This window comes from Montipora foliosa, chromosome 3 (genome assembly GCF_036669935.1).
Source record: "Montipora foliosa isolate CH-2021 chromosome 3, ASM3666993v2, whole genome shotgun sequence".
Taxonomy (NCBI): Eukaryota; Metazoa; Cnidaria; class Anthozoa; order Scleractinia; family Acroporidae; genus Montipora; species Montipora foliosa.
In genome coordinates, this window is record NC_090871.1 from 8,478,236 (window position 1) to 8,495,781 (window position 17,546).

Consider the following 17,546-nt stretch of genomic DNA (forward strand, 5'->3'; position numbering starts at 1 on the left):
CTTAAAATTAAGATATTACTTTAAACTGTGGCGACTTAGCTTAGATTTGAAATCGGTCAGTGAAGACGCTTGTCTTAGGTATACAGGTAAGCTGTTCCACAACTGAGCTCCACTGTAAAAAAAACTTCTCTTGAGATAATCAGTTCAGGGTTGTGGAAGAACTAATTTATTTTCGGTATTCCTTAAAAGCACTTACGTTGTCACGATATACAAATCTTGATCTCAGATAATCAGGTGTCAAACCATGTAATGTTTTATACATTATGATAGACTTCTGTTCCAATCTTTGAGAGTAGAGTCTTCGCCATCCTGGTGCCCGGAACAAATCATCCAAATTACTATCATAGCTGGCAGACATTAGGATGCGAGCTGCCCGATTTTGAAGCCTTTGCAGTTTTTCAGAAAGGCCTTTGTTTAATACAGTTTCACACTACACTGCAATAATCAAAATGTGGTTGAATAAGGCTATTATAAACTTTAATTAGAGCATTAAATGGAGTGAGATGCCGAATTCGTTTAATTGCTTAATTGCACCAATGGCACAAGCTATCTTCTTAGAGACGTTTTCAATATGACACTCCCAGTTTATATTTTGGTCGACATAAACTCCAAGGGATTTAGCGGAGGTTACTTGTTCTATTGCGTTTTCGTTTATAGTAAGAGAGGGACTTTCCGTAAATTGTGATAACTTCTGCCTTGATGTTATAAGAATAAACTCAGTTTTTGTCATATTTAGAGTGAGCTTGTTAGCAGAGAGCCGTTCGTACACATTACTCAGGTCGTGATTAAGGCAATAATTTATATGCTTAATATCAGTACTGGCAAGCGTCAGGCTGGTATCATCTGCGTACATTCTGGATTCCGAATATATCAGACAATGTGGTAAGTCATTAATATATATCAAAAACAGAAGAGGTCCCTAAATTGTTCTTTGGGGAACACCACATCTTAGACATTTCGGAGTTGACTTACAAGAATTTAGATGACAAATCTGTGTTCGATTATCTAAATAAGAAGCAAACCATTGATGGCTGGTCCAACAAATCCCATAGTATTGCAATTTTCGTAACAAAATATCGTGATCTACTGTATCAAATGCCTTTTTGAGGTCTAAAAAGACTACGGCATTAATAAGACCACGGTCTATATCAATTGCCCAGCCATCTGTAGCTTCGATAAGTGCTGTGAGCGTGGAGTGCAAAAACCGAAAACCAGATTGATGGCACGAGAGAAAGCTGTTTTTAGTTAAATAAGAATAAAGCTGATCGTAAATTATCCGTTCAAAAACTTTGGCCACAACTGGAATTACTGATATTGGTCGATAATTCGTTGGATCAGAGCGCTTCCCAGAATTTTTATACAATGGAGTGACTCTGGCAGATTTCCACTCATCGGGAAAGATGCCAGTCATTAGGGATTGATTAAATATATGAGTAAGAGATTCTGCTAGTACATCGGGACATTCCCTTAGACGTTTCGCTGAAATATTATCTAATCCAGTTGCCTTTGACTTGCAAAGCTTTGATAGTAGTGCAAAAACATGTGTTGGTGTTGTTTTTTATCAGTTTCAGTAAGAAATTCTTCGAAGGATTTATCAACTTCTGTTACGTCTCCACTAAGGCTTGGCCCAATTTCTGGGAAAAAGGAGTTTAGCATTTCTGCTATATCTGTTTGATCTCCAGAATTTACTCCATTATATTCCATCTCATTAATAACGGTTTTGTTGGACTTACGCGAGGTCAATTCATTGATTGTTTTCCATGTTTTCCTTTGATCCCACAACAATTGTTGAAGGCATTTTCATAATAAGCTTTTTTCGCGCTATTAATTTCCCAGTTCACTTGATTTTTAACCATACGAAATTGGTTCCAAATAAATGGATCTTTTGTCTTAATAGCCTTTCTTTTGAGGCGGTCTCTGAAATTCATCCGCTTTTTCAGAATAGCGGTTATCCATGGGGATTTATCGCGCGCAAAAGGTTTTAACTGTTTACCTAACGGCTGCCAAACTCAAACTTCAAAGAACCTGAAGAACATGTTTTCCCGTCATTTTCACGCTTATGAAAACGGCGGCATTCAAAAGCAGATGATATCGTAAGTTCAGTCTCGAGAACGTGCTGTCTTTTTTTGTTTGTTTTTTTCGTTGTTGTTTTTGTTCTACAGGGTCTTTACGCGCTCGTCACGGCTGTCTACTAAAAGCCTGGAACAGAATGAATGGTGGTAATGAATTTATATAGCGCATTTTCTATTTGCATATTCAAATGCGCTTTACAAGCAATCGATCTATGGGTGAGATATGACATCAGCATATAATAGGCCAAGAAACAGAAACAAAATAACTATGCAAGGCTGCATGGTTGTAAGGCTGTAAATATATATATCCTCACAGCTGTACAACCAGCCTAGAACAATTATCAAGCCTGAAGTTATGATCCTCGCAGTTATGAACACACTTTTTGCAGTAGCGTAGAAAAGCCTGAAAATTTCAGGACTTCAACGAGGTTTGAACCCGTGACCTCGCGATACCGGCGCAACGAGCTACGAAGCCACTGACGTTGGGAGCTGGTTAAATCTTCCAAGATCCGGCACTTGTACTTTGTTCGACTGGCCCTTCCCCTTGCATAAAAAACTGTCTGCAAGAAATAGAAACCGGATTTTACATGGTCACTCCACAGAAATAGGACAGCCAAGAAAATGGCTGTGCACGACAGTTGTATTAGCTTCCAGTACTACCGTCCACACCCTCGGCCAAAATATATTCACTGTAGGCGAAGCTCTGCCAAGTAGGTGAATTAGGAATTGTATCTCTTTCTGGTATGCTGCAAACGATTTCAAACCAAATTTAATCTGTGTATTTTGATTGAGCGCGTAATTAACCTTGTGAGGCTCAGTTGCCGTAATGTCATTCACAATGCAAACGATTGGTAATGTAATACTCTTTTAAGAGTGTTTCCATTTGTGCAACGGCGTCACATGTCATTTTGCCTTGTCTCGACACCAAGAGGACAGAAAGACTACTCGTAGCAACTTGTTGTGTTTGAGGTGGTTTAGGTAAGTGCTTAGTTAAAATCTCGTCAATTAAGTAGAGGTTGGTTTTAAAAATGCCTATTCTTTTAGTCTCTTTATCTGGTTTTATTATTATGATACTAGTCCGTCCATGACCGGTCTGTGAGAAGATAACGTGAGTGTATGTTGATCAAGTCGCATTTTTTCAACAAATTCGGGCCATCTTCCAAAGACAACCACCTTAATTAACACCACATGTGGAGAACGATTCTACGTACGTATCGGTTCTCAACAATTGAGACGCTAGTTTACTCCCAGTTAACTCCTGTTAGCGCAGCGGGGAAAGGAGATCCAGCGCAAATATCAAACGTCAAGGCCTTCACAAAGTTTTCCCGGCCGTGGGACAATATACCAAATTTCGTGACAGAATTGCTCAATTCGCATGTGAGCTGGCAACTGTTACTGGAGGTGATGGTGGTCTGACATCATTAACAAAGTTAATTCGTGTTCAAGCCTGTTCGTTTAGTAATTTGACGACTTAGTGAGAGTCATTTACAGCAGGACGATTGAGCAAAAAGCATTAAATTTGTTGTCGGCATTGCTATTTTGACGTGGAACAGCCTTGTGTTGAAAGGGTGATCAGATCATATAGTAAACTTAGCAATGCCAAAAACCGGCAGCGCTTCATGGATGTCAATCGGGGCTTGAGGATTCGTCTCACTTTCAATTAAGTGCTCAGTTATTTGCTTTATGGATAAAGAAGGAAAATGACAAGCACGCAGGTCCCTCTAAGCCGGGGGGGGGGGGGGGGGGGGGAGAGGTGTGCCGCTGTGACCCTGGAACCCTTAGCCTATACCAGAGCTGTTTTCAGCTGGATTTTGCTACCCTATACTAGAGTAAACTCCCCAATCACTCCTATCCTAGAGTAGCTGTTTTCCAGAAACTGAGGTCACTAGCACAGTCTAAAGCAAAGCTATAACAAAACCTTATAGCACAATCACTTCTTTCTTAAAAAGGATTTATTTATACTTGTCCAGCAATGCCAAGCACTTACGTACGCATTATCAAGACTATAAATTGTTTAATTTTAACCAGTATTAACTACCGATTTCCGTCTGAATCCCAATTTTTGACAGTTAATAATATCCAGTTGCGTTTTATGATAGTCATCTATCAACGCTGTTGAGGCTGAGTCGTGAAAACTTAAACTTGCTGATTTCATTTTTTTATATTTTTGAGTAGCAATTCCTGGTTTCCTTAGTCTTGAGAAAATCTTCAACCAGCTGGTCAGTTTCGTCAAAAATGATACCCAATTCTAAACCCAAACGCTCTGATTTATATACCCTATGCTAGAGGAAACTGCTTGAAAACCATACCCTTCACAGCGGCACATACCTATATAGCCCATATATGGCAGTACCCCCCCCCCCCCTTCCCCCCGGGGCCTGTGTAAACCATCCGTCTCTTTCCATGGTTCAGAACTAAGTCGTGCATGGTTCCCTATCTGTGGCCAATCACTCGATCACCATCTTTATTTACATGACCACATCACCGGGGACTCTTTGCCCTGCTCCTTGTGAATAGTGTGTGGGATCTTCAACGTCCCACGGAGTTTATGAAGACGGGTTGTGAGACGGGGCCTACGGTTTATGGCCTCATCCTAGAATACTTGATGGATTTACAAATGCAACACTTTTTCCTCAGTTATTTAAAGACCCTGAATGTTGGTCCGGCCGGAGTTGAACTCACGACCTCCCGTACCCTAGTCCTAAGCTAACCGGTAGGATCGTTTATTTGTCATGCCGGTCGATCTTTTGGGAATTAACTCTTTCAATTAGGAGTAAAAATGACAGCTTGACTCTTGTGAAAGAATTCAATAACTAAAGCACAGTTCAAAGAACGAAGATTTGATAATAAGGGGCGTATATTGGAGTTTCAGACGGCACGGGCCACCTTTAAGCGCGTTCGTGTTTCTTCAGTAGTGCCGACGTTCTAGGGAGTTGTAACTCGATTTCGCTTCCCCGTACTTCACGGTACAATGCACTGCGAAATAAAGAAGCTAGTTTTACATAATATTTAAGCTGAGATAAAAGGTCGCTCAATTTAGGAATTAGCTTAATTATCTCGATAAGCAGGCAAAGAATGAATTACAAATGATCAGTAAGTGAAAAGACAATCCCGACAATCACCTTTGACGTCATGAAGCTCACGATATCTCACGTCAACCGCATCTTATGCGAGAGTATGTTCATCATATTCAAGGCCAAATAAATATAAACAAAATGAAGGCTTAACGAAAATTCGGCCTTCATTCTAGGAATACCTCCCTTTTTTAAACTACGGAATAAAATTCAGGAAGGTTGTCAGTTACTAATTTTTCAAAACGTGATAGACGTTTGAGTTGTGTACGAAGAACACAGTTACTGCAAACGATTAGAAGAAGTAAAAACGTCGACAGTTTCTTCTTTTAGTTACTAAAACTGAATCACCTTCTTTTTTAGTGATTGAGGTTCAACTGACTCAATCAACGCATGAAAAACTGTTCACAGGCGCCGAAAAAAGTTCATGGCTTCTGTTTCTGGTGATAGTCTGTTGTCAAAGCAAGCCTACGACAGGATTAAAAAACATGAGCTAAAAATAATATTATAAACTGCGAGCTGATGATCAACTTGAGACTTCCGATAGTGTGCGCGCGATTTCAACGCAGGCGAAAATATTCTATCTTCTTTTCGCTACTATGTATGACGAATTGTAGGGAAAAACATCAAAAACCCATCCAAGCCTTTCCGCCCGACTACGTGCTCGAGGGACTGTGCTAAAGGCACACGGGCTACGGTCTTTTCGGCTTCACCACGGAAACAGAGCGAATGAACCAAAAATATCGACCCCAAAATCGGCATTTTCTTTGCATCGAAGAGACTCAATTTATGCTAATTTAAATTTATATATTTATGTTTGGTTGTTGTTAAGACATCATTAATGGCGCATAAGCTCTTGTTCCAATATATAAGCCCCTTTAGCGACTTCCTATTAAACGTCAAGGCTATTAGCCTACTTACCATTAATATCATCTTAATTGGTCTTTTTTTCATCGCCGACTATAGGCGTTTTGACTGTGTGCTCACTGTTTGCTATTTTTTTCCAGTTTCGATTCTTTGATCAGTATGGACAAGCAAGATCAACACGAGCTTCACTATGGCTGGTTTTCATTCAAACCAAAATGGCTACAGATCATGAACAATTCCAAATGTTTTCTTTTCATTTCTCTCCTTATAGCAGCCCTTCAAGGTTTGTTCCTAGATTAGACCCAGGCTTTCATTTTATCCTTTCGTTATGATTTGAAACAAATATCTCAGTTATATTATGCAATTTTTTGCACCTTTCAGTTTCCTTGTCCTTTCGTTTCGGTTTAAAATGAAAAGGTTAGATTTTAGTAATATTCAATACTAGTTGATGGCCCTGTGAGCTTGTGTCCACCGTTTCTATTCACCGTGGGAAATACGGTCAAGCCAAAACGCAGACTGCAGTCTGCGCAGCCCCGAGGTAAAATATGGTGTTACCTTCACTATTATTGAGAGCTAACCGTAAACAGGCTAACCTGAATGTTATTTAGGCCTAATTAGGCTAACCGAATGTTATTTAGGCCTCATTTAGGTTAACCGAATTTTCATTTTACAGACGGTCTGCACAGTCTGCAGTCTGCGTTTTTCAGTGTCCCTGGGAAATATAGGACAAAGTAAAATAAACATTTTATTGGCCGGATCGGATCGGATTGGACCGGACCGGACTTGTCCGGATGGGATTGACAAAACATGGACCGGATCAATAACAAAATCCCTGCCAGTCCCTGACAATTGCACAATAGCTTGATTTAGGAACAGAAAGGGAACGTCAGTTAACGAAAGTAGAGCCCGCGGAATAGTTGGGATTCTACTCGACTAATATGGCCTCATATGGATATTTTTGCTGCGCGCGCCATCGTCAACTAACATTCCCGTTCTGTTGCTAAATCAGGCTATTGTGCGATTAAAAGGGACTGGGGTAAAGTAAAGAAATGTAAAGTAAAGTAAAGAAAAGAAGACCGTTGTGTAAGCAGTGTACGCAGTCAATTCGTCCCATCTTATCTTTCATAATTCCCTTCGGAATCTGTAATCACCTTTGGAAAAAGAACATTTCGACAAGTCTCAATAAATGAGGAGACGACTACACAAGAGAAAAAGGCACAGAATTTGAGCACATTGTCTGGTATTATTGATCCGGTCCGAGTTTTGTAAATCCGGTGCGATCCGATCCGATCCGATCTGATCAGATCCGATCCGATCCGATCTGGGGCCTGTTTCTCGAAAGACCCGGTAACTTACCGTGCCCGGTAAGTCACCCGGTAATTACCGGGACTTTCGAGAAACAGGCCCCTGATCCGGTCCGGCCCATTTTATTTAAGGAGGGGTAGCACCTAATAATGTTACAAAGCTATCAAATAAACTTGTGGCCCTCAGAATTTAGTTCAATTCAAGCAGTTTAAAGCAAATCGCCTGAATAAAAGTCGCTTTTACACAAAATTATCATGTGTGTGATGTAACGATAATTTTGTCAGTAAAGGAATTCCACATTACCATTTTCCAGTTTTAAACTTGAGACTAGCTAAAGATTTGCCCTAAACACCCTAAAAGCTAGCAAAAGGAAGTAGTATAAGAATGACATACATAGAACATAATCAAAGAAAGGAAAGACGGTAAAACACAACTTTGTTTATTTAATAAATCCTTGATTATGGCTCCTGATTTCAAGCATTATTACTTTTACGTAAACTTGACCATGTACAATAAACAAATTTCGATTATGATCATTAATTTAGTTGATGTCTCCTTTGAGACAGGGATTTCCACTCAGAAGACTTGATGGTAATCAAACTGAACAAGAAACGAGGCCTCGATTGTTCAAAAGGTGGATAAACACTAGCAGCACCAGTTTTATCCAGTGGGCTAGTAGTAATTTATCCAGTGGATAAGTTGTTGTAGTTCTCGCGAGTTGTGGATAATTCCGCCATATTTCCACTCCTCATACACGAAGAGACACGACTCCTCCCTCTTTAAATCCAGCGGTATTCTTGTTTTCATGTAAGATGTGCTCGAATCTTGATGTGTAAAAGCACGAATCTTGATGTAAGTGTAGCTCGTTGAACATGTAAATATGAGCTTTGACATTTTTTTGGCGAAATTTGATATATGTATTACAGTCTTGATGCATATGTACAACCACTTGATATATGTATGTCATTCTTATTGTGTAAATAGCACATCTTAATGTTTTTTTCCTTTTCAATAAGGATACCCGGTCCCGACCCCGACCCCGCGTTTTTGGCTACTTTTTGTGGGTAGTAGCCAAAACGTGGGGCCGGGGCCAGGGTCGGGATCGGGGTGTCTTTTTTCCCCCAATTTGTTTTGTTTCAATTTTTGTCGTTATTCTCCTGGGCCCGATTGTTCGAAAGCCAATTAACTTAATCCAGGATTAGCGTAAACTTTTGTTTCATGTTTTCAACTTTTTGGTTAAAGTTCCTTTTGCTTATTTTTGTTTTTCAAGATCGGCATTTTATCCGAATATCAGCGTCAAACAGCATTTGGGAGTAGAGAAATAAACTTCTTGGTTAATTTTTAATCTGGGATTAGCGTTCATCGGCTTTTGAACAACCGGGCCCTGTACTGTTATTTTCGAATGACCGTCATCTGTCCTTCATTTATGGTGGAAATTAGTAAAAAAAAAAAATAAGGAACCCACGGCATGTATGAAAGCTCTCTTTCCGAAAACCGGAGTTCGTTTTTCTTTTTTTCGAAATTAAGATAATTTCCGAAATTGCTGAAATTGGAGTTTATGGAATATACACCAACTGCCAGAGACAATGAAGACTCGCTGAGCTCCACACTTTAAAATCGCATTGTAATGTTTACTCTGAAAAAAAAAACAACAACAACAGAATCACACTTCCACGATGGTCGTCACGCAGTCACGCAACGTTCTCTCGTGTTGTTGTCTGACTTTACTACAAACGGTTTGTAGTAAACTCAGAGTCGCACAAGAAATTGCTAGCTAATTCTATTCGGACGTCAAGGAATCGAATCCAGTTTTATGATTTAAAAAAAACACAGCAATATTGAGAAAAATTTTGCGAAAACAAGCAAATGAGAACGTTGCGTGACGACCATTGTGGAACTGCATGTATTGCGCAGAAGTTTTTGACGAACTAAACATTAAAATGTGGTTTTAAAATGTGGAGCTAAGCGAGTCTTCAGTGTCTCTAGGAGTAAGCGTATATTCCCCACAAATACTCCAATTTCAGTCGGAAATTCTCTTAATTTTGAAAACCAAAGTAAGATGTCCCTTTCGCAGCTTTCGTATCATTATGTTCCTTATTTTTTGTGACTAATTTCCACCGTAAATGACGGAAAGGTGCTGAACATTCGAAAATAACAGTACAGGGGAACAATGACAAAGCTTGAAACAAAAAAATATTGGAAAAAAAAAAGACACCCCGACCCCGTCCCCGGTCCCGCGTTTTGGCTACTACCTTTTTTGTGAAAAGGACACATAATTCTTATTCTTTGCATTTAATTCCTAGGAATGACTGTGAATGGCATGACAGGTATAAATCTTCCTGCGCTTGAAAAACGCTTTCAGCTGACCAGTAAAGATCTTGGTCTCATTACTGCTTCAAACGACATATCCGCTATCTTGCTCATCTCGTTCGTGAGTTTTTATGGTCAGTTTGGCAATAAAATCAAGTGGATTGGTCATGGGGCTATTGTCACAGGTGAGTGCCGAATAGACCAATTTCGATATATTAAAATTCAGTCCGAAACAAAAGGCATCAGCTCGAGGCTCTGGGGAATAAATATAAGGATTTGTATGAGTTTATTCCCCAGAGCCTCGAAATGATGCCTTTTGTTTCGGACTGAATTTTAATATATCGAAATTGGTATATTACCGTATTCAACAAAACGTAATTTAAAATGAGACGACAGCTTTATTCAGTACAACAACTAATATATCTTGTAAACGAACAAGGAGAAATATATCTATACATAAAAAACGTGACATGAAAAAAAAAATCATAAAAATAGACATAATGGGCAAGCTCGTTCCCAGGGCTTTTTGTCGGCGTTGAAAAGCCCTGGCAACGAGGTTGCCTAATCGCGGCAAACCCATGAGGTGCACCGTCCTAAGGTGTATTCATTAAAACATAGATGAAATAAATAGATAAAAAAATTCTTGTTGGCATGGACATGATCGGACAAGGGTCCACGTGCATTGCCAGTTAATGTCAAATGAATTTTTAAGCTAAGAGGTTTTACAGTAGATTCTCAACAAAAGACTGGAAAGGGAAAGGACTGCAAAAACTGGTGGGAGGTGACTGTAGGGTTTCCCTGCGCGGTTCGGGATAAATTCTCCTCCTCCTACTCTTTGTACCCACTTGTCTCGATTCTTTTCATCTGTCGCCTTCAGTTCTAATTTACACAAGTAAAAAGTTGAATTTATAGTGTACACAGAATGTTGATAGAACAAGGAAACAAACAAAAAACAAACAAAAAAACGTCACAATGTAAAAAATTACAAAGAAAGTTTTGATGTAGGTTTCTCCCAATGAATATGAATAGCTTCTTTGATCTTAAGTTGGAAGGTTGTGGAAGCGTGATCTAAGATGCTGAAGCAATCATTATAACATAAAGTGCAGTATATCGCTGAGAATTTTGTAAATGTCCAAAGATGTGAGAGGTCCCATCGCTAACCAGGTGCTCACGCACGCATGTGGGAAAATGCAGAGAGGTTTCGCCGACATAGCAGGCATTACATCCCGCACACACAAACTTGTAAACCACATACACACGGGGGCCCACGAGGGTCTTTTACGCCAAATATATTACTGATTTTAAAAGATGAAAAATATAACTTAATGTCTATGTTATTACAATATAAACGTTTAACAAAGTGACGAACCTTTTTTTGCGTGACAACAGAAAAAAGGGCCAATGTAAGGTATTTTGAAGCAAAAGGTCGGTGTAGTGTCTGAGATGGAAACCGGGGGATCCAGAGTAAAAATAGAGAATGAAAGATTCACAATTGTAAGCTCGTGTGGTCGTCAAAACCTCAAATTTTATGATTTCACGACGTTGCTGTGAGGAGTGCCGCGAAAATATGTGCTGATATGTGTGCACACGTGCAGCACGATTACTTTTCCTCTTTTAACCAATGATATTGATGATTTGTGACGTTCTCGTTGATGGCCTCGTCGTAGATCTTAAAGTCCCTATTAACTCGTTCCGAAGCATTTATTGATGGAAGTAAAAAACGATTGAAATCCGTCGAATAGAATTCGAAGTCCAGAGCCCGTAAGTTCATGAAAGGTAAGGTGCAACAATGTTAACATAATCATTCCTGAAGAAAGGTATTTTTTCTCCTCGATGATGACTCGGAGATGATCGGAAAAAGTCCGATCGACTGCACCTGTGCAGGAATCGAACCTACAACTGCGCTTTTGAAGACTCGAGGCAGCTTGGTGCATGCTTGGCCATTACCGTAAACGCTCTGAAATTTGCCCTTGGAAACAGTACCTTACAAGATGTAGACTTTCCAAAGCACAATATTTGTGGAAACATTAAAATCCTCGGAGTGTATTTTGATTATGATGTGAAACAAAGGGATGCCCTAAACTTCAGACAAACCTTAAAGGACATGAAGAAATCAATTAATATGTGGAAATGGAGGGGCCTAGCTTTATTAGGAAAGATCCAAATCGTGAAACATTTGCACTTCCTAAAACAATGTATAGAACATCGGTTATACCTCTTTCCAAAGAACTAATTAAGGAGGCAAATTCTATTATCTATCGATTCATCTGGAATGGAAAAGATAAAGTTAAACGCCACGCTTTAATATCTGATATTAAAAATGGTGGATTAAGAATGCTAGATATTGAATCTATGATTAAAGCTAAGCGGGTCATGTGTTTAAAGAAAGTTTTGCAAGACTACCCAAGCTCTCGGAAAATTATTCTTGGAAAAATTCTTTCACCAGTTGGGGGGGCGTTTTCTTTTATTCTGTAATTTCGACACGGCTAAATTAAAAATTTCCTTATCAGCTTACTACAAGGAATGTCTAGATGCTTGGTCCGAACTAAACAGGATATTCACCCAGCTCTACTCACGAGGTGATTAATGAAATTATCTGGAACAATAGGTTTCTTTGCATTGACAAAATGTCGATATATAGAGGTGATATGATTAAATTAGGATTCCTTAAGATAGGTGACGTTCTGCGGGCAAATAACTCGTCTCGTTTTAACGTGTACGGCACCTCACTGTTATCTCCTGAACAAAATTTCTTTTTAACGAGCCTTATCGATTCCTTTCCCGCTGAATGGCGCGCCTCCGCTAAATCTTTTACTGACTCGTCGTTGATTGAAGAAATTCCAAATGATCCCAAAGTTAGATTGGGAAACGAAAACTCAGTTCCAATCCTCGACATCTCCTCCAAACAAACCTATGAAATCTTTTTGAGAAAGAAGCAAATTCCACCCACTGCAAAAAGAAAACTAACAGATAAATACCCTGATATAAATGTGGAATGGGATAATGTTTACTCTTTACCTTTCCCTTCAACTTTGGAATCGAAGACTAGGGAGTTTCAATACAAAATCTTGAATTGAATTGTCTATACAAACGAAATTCTTTATCGTTTTGGCTTCGCTGCCTCCGCTAGTTGCACCTTTTGTCAGGAAACAGCAGAATCCATCGAGCATTTACTCTTTTCCTGCAAAATCTCCTCTGAATTTTGGAAACATGTTTTATCCTGGCTTAAAGACAATGATATTTATATTGAAACATTGAAGGAGTGGGACATAATTTTTGGGAAGTTCGACATAAAAGACAATTTTACTTTAATAAATCATTTATTATTACTAGGAAAATATTATATTTATTCTAAAAAGTGTCAGAATAGTCTGTAATGAATCTTTATGGTATATTTAATTCATTCTCTTTACAATTTTCCATACGAATTACCACTTCACTCGACCGTTTCAGGCCTTAAGCACGGTTGAAATCTAAAACTCAATACTCAACTAGCTTCAACTTGACACTCGAAGCGATCCGACGATCGATCAACACTCAGACTATAAGTCCTTCTTTTACACGTGACTTTCTTCCCGCCACACGTAATGTATGCTTATTTATGTCAAATCTATTTTTAACATAGTCTACCAACGGCTCAGGGTTTTATCGCTCGGATTAAATTGATTTATAGAATTGAATTCCAAATTGCCAGAGAAAAAAATAAGCTTTCACAACATTTTATTAAATGGAGAAAACTTGTCGAAGTATTGACCTAGGAAGAGATGGTGGTGGAAAGAATATCACAATACACGTAAGTTAATAGGCAAGTAAGTTTTCGTTTGTTTCTTTAGCGGCTTGTAATATATGTCCAATCTAATTGAACTTATTAAACTACGAAAGTAGTTTATTGTATTTAACGTATTGTAAGTAAGTTTATTGTAAGTATTATATTGTATTTAGTTTATTGTAATTATGTGTTGCAAGTGATGTATTGTAATAGTTCATTGTAAGATATCGTTAAGCGTTAGGCATAAAATTGTAACATATTATTTACAAAATGTAGCAAAAAAAAGAAAAAAATACCAAAAAAAAAAAAGTAAACGCTCTAATAAGCCTCCCCCCCGCCCACCCTATCCCGTGTAATAACTCCACCTTTCTTATAATCACCCCTATAGCCTCAAGTTCATAATAACCCCCCTCACCTTCCCTGGAATTTTGTGAAATAAACACGCGCGCAATATGATTTCAAAGCTCATTTTACTCTAAAGGCGGGGGTACACCTGAGAGCCGTTTTCACGCCGCTTAAAATCGGTTTAATGGAAATATCTCGTTCGCGTTTCAGGCAATGCAAAAATCCTATGCTTAAAACACAAATCAATGTTTTGGGGTGTTTTGTAAACTTTTTGGTGATTTTTCTGTACATTTGGGAGGAATGATGTAGTTTAAAAATTAGATATTGAAGTTAAAAATTGATATATGGACACCCAAACAGTCCCCTACCAACCTGGTGTGCTCTTGGGTTTGGGTCAACTGTCTGTTGGTGTTCCAAAAATATTTCTCCTTCTTTTATCCCCTCTTTAAACCTCTTAAAATGCCCTTCAAATTCACGTGTACTCCCACCTTAAGCTTTACAGTGCCAACTTCAAACTTCATATAAGCTAGTTTTTGCGCTTTCTTATCAAGTTCTGGTTTCAGGACATTGATAACTGCTCATGACTTGCCTACTACGGTATATACTCTGTACGAGTTGAGTGACTCGAGTTTTTAATAATCCCAGCCCCCTTCCCTAATAAGCCCCCACCCCCTCTTCGAGCCTTAAAAGTCAATAAGCCCCCGGGCTGTTATTAGAGCGCTTGCAGTAATTAAACACTAATGATTTTCCCGCTTTACAGCTTGGACTGAAATAATACCAATAGTGCATTCTCGCAATCATAGAGGAGGAGATAGCGAAAAAGATACCTGAAAAACATGGTATAGAGATACCGTTCTCCATTCATTTACCGGGATTAACATGTCACCATTTTCCTTTCTCTAACTGTTTCAGTATTTCCTTTTTGTTCTTCAGCGATCGGCTTCTTTGTGTTCGTACTACCTCATGTTATTGTTGGTCCGTATGAGCCCGTACTTAAAGATACCGCCACTTCTTCATCACGGTCGCTCCAAGAATGTGTCGTCACAAACAGCACGTCCACTACTGACGATTGTTTCTCCGGATACGAGTCAAACCGGTTGTCCCTGGCTTTGTTGTGTTTAGGGCAGCTGCTCATGGGAGCGGGAACGACACCGCTGTACTCACTTGCGCCGGCATACATTGACGAGAATGTGCATCCACGGTCCTCTCCTGTATATCTTGGTATATTCTACGCTGCAGCTATAACAGGTCCTGGGCTCGGCTTCATTGCCGGTGGAGCGATCCTAAATGATTTCTACATTCAAATCAAACAAGTAAGTCCTCGTTTAAATGGTTTAAATCTAAATTTAAGGGTTAATTAAATGTATTTAGCGGCGGGGCACTAATCATGACACTGTGCTGAAATCAAATCAAGTCAAATTAACTCTTTTATCAAATCGAATCAAAGGCTGATTTTTGAGGAGAGGAGGAAATATAAACCGGAGTCTTCGGAGAAATCTCTTGAAGCAGAGTAGAGAACCAACAGACTCAACCTCTGTGTGACGCTGAGTCAGGGAATCGAACCCGGGCCACCTTAATCTCTCATCTCATCAGAGACTGAAGCTGACGCCTCAATTTCGTTCCATGAATGTTGACCATTATTGTTGGTACATTTAACTTTATTTACGTCCTGTTAACGGTCAAAATGTCGGCTTTAGATAACAAAATGATTCATAAAATAAATTTCGACAAGACTGATTTTCCATTTCCCGCGTGGAGAAAACTCCTTTTTGAGAAATCCAAGGAATTTACTTCACTTGATTCCTCGGGAAGACGAAAGACGACACTGAAACCAAAGCCACGCTTCAGGCTGTCAGTTCTTTAACTTTGGAAAAGATACTTTTGACACGTCGAGAGTCGTCCCAACAAAAGAATATTTTTGACATGTTACAGAGATGAGCTGGGGCGAGCATACCATGCATACACTTGTCAGCAATAAATGATTCTGAAAAGAGTGGAGTGAAAAATTAATGATTGATTTAAGTCCTTACGACTAACCTGGCTAAAGAGAATTTTCTGCGAAAATGACGGCACTTATATCACTTACTAAAACGTTTTGGCGGCCCTTTCTTACTTCTTATTTCATTGCAATTATGATATAAGGGATCTTACAATTTCTTCTCAATTTTATACCGAGTTGCTTCAGTGGTGGGCGGATTTTCGAGACGAGTTTTCTGCAGAGAAACCGTGGCACAATATAATGTGGAATAACAGACATTCGTATAGATACTAAACCAATATTCTACGGTGGCCCACAAGGGACATGATGCAAATTAAAGAGTTGCTGCAAATAAAATAAAGTTACTGCAAATTTAAAATAGTTGCTGCAAATTAAAAGAATGTTGCTGCAAATTAAAACATCAAACGTATGCGCGCGCACTGAAGGAAGGACAGGTACAAAACAGAGGTCACGTCACAGGTCACAGGTCACAGGTCATTGTTTTAGCAATACAGAGACAACCCTAACTGTTTACAAATGCTAACATTAGACCTAATTAAGGCTAAGGTTAGCTTTAATGGATGTTTAGGATAGGTTCTGTATTGTTAAAACAATGACCTGTGACTTGTGTTTTGTATCTGCCCTTCCTTCAGTGCGCGCGTATACTTTTGATGTTTTAATTTGCAGCAACTTTATTTAATTTGCAGCAACTCTTTAATTTGTCGCATGTCCCTTGTAGGCCACCGTAATATTCTAACGGCGATGTATGAACGTAAGTTCAAATTGTAACATTGACACAGATTCAAATTCACTCACTGTAACCAACACTTGCAACTGAAGATGATTGATCGAAACATGTCTTGTACACTCAAAGTTGTTGTCCGTTTTTTTACGAATACTGGTTTGTCTGCTTTTATCCAAACGCATTTTTGTGCGTCTCCCAAGGAATGAGAAAAATCTCTGACCTGGGTGGGAATGAAACCCACGACCTACGGATTAGATCACAGCTGATGGTTGTTTGGGATGTTTTCTTAGCCAAGCGGAGCCAATCTTACTTGGAGGGACCCTCAGTGGATAGGTGCCTGGTGGCTCGGGTACATTGCCACAGGCACTGTCATGTTCCTGATCGCCATTTTGTTGCTCGGGTTTCCACGTGAGTTACCCGGATCAGCAGAGATGCGCGCACGAGCCATTAAAGAGGGGCAATTGCCAAAAGAGGACCAGAAGATCAAAGGAAAATGGAAAGATATTATCCCGGCCACGACGCTGCTCATCAAAAATCCAACGTTCCTATTCAATTCCCTTGCAATTACAGCTCATTCTTTGTATGCGGCGGCAATGAGCGCGTTTCTCGCCAAATTCGCTCAGGTCAAGTTTGCAGTTAACCCAGCAGTTAATGGGATCTCACTGGGAGCAGTCTTTCTCGTGGCTGCTTCAGGTAAACGATGTTTACTCTCTTTTTTTTGCTTGATTATTTGTTTCATTATTTGTTTATTTTTGTTTACTTGTTTATCAATGATGACTCGCGGATATACCCCGGGAAAAATGGACCTACAATCCGGTCAAAAGACTCTGGGACACTCGTCAAATTTGAGCGAAAAGATGAGAATTTACTATACATGTTTCCATCGTTATATGAGCAACACGTGTTCTTCTTTCGCTGCCTTTTTAGTCCCCCTTCATCCCAAACAATGTTGAAACATTCGAGGGATCGATGAACTAATCTTGATTTAGGAGACAGTGAAAAATTAACATGGTAATGGGGGAGGGGGAAAGGCGGGAATTGTCCCAACAGTTTTGACCAGGATTGTGGCGTAGCTTCCACTTAT

General features: G+C 39.4%; 1 protein-coding gene across 1 annotated transcript in view; it reads left to right on the plus strand.

The window, feature by feature from the left end:
• Positions 1 to 2,911: 2,911 nt before the first annotated feature.
• Positions 2,912 to 17,546, plus strand: part of LOC137996659 (solute carrier organic anion transporter family member 4A1-like) — a 26,742-nt gene continuing 12,107 nt past the window's right edge. The window contains exons 1-5 of the mRNA XM_068842178.1: positions 2,912 to 3,050; positions 6,151 to 6,293; positions 9,619 to 9,810; positions 14,673 to 15,052; positions 16,753 to 17,155. Of these exons, the coding sequence (XP_068698279.1) occupies positions 6,170 to 6,293; positions 9,619 to 9,810; positions 14,673 to 15,052; positions 16,753 to 17,155 (1,099 nt within the window). The 5' untranslated portion in view covers positions 2,912 to 3,050; positions 6,151 to 6,169. The remainder of the gene's footprint in view (positions 3,051 to 6,150; positions 6,294 to 9,618; positions 9,811 to 14,672; positions 15,053 to 16,752; positions 17,156 to 17,546) is intronic.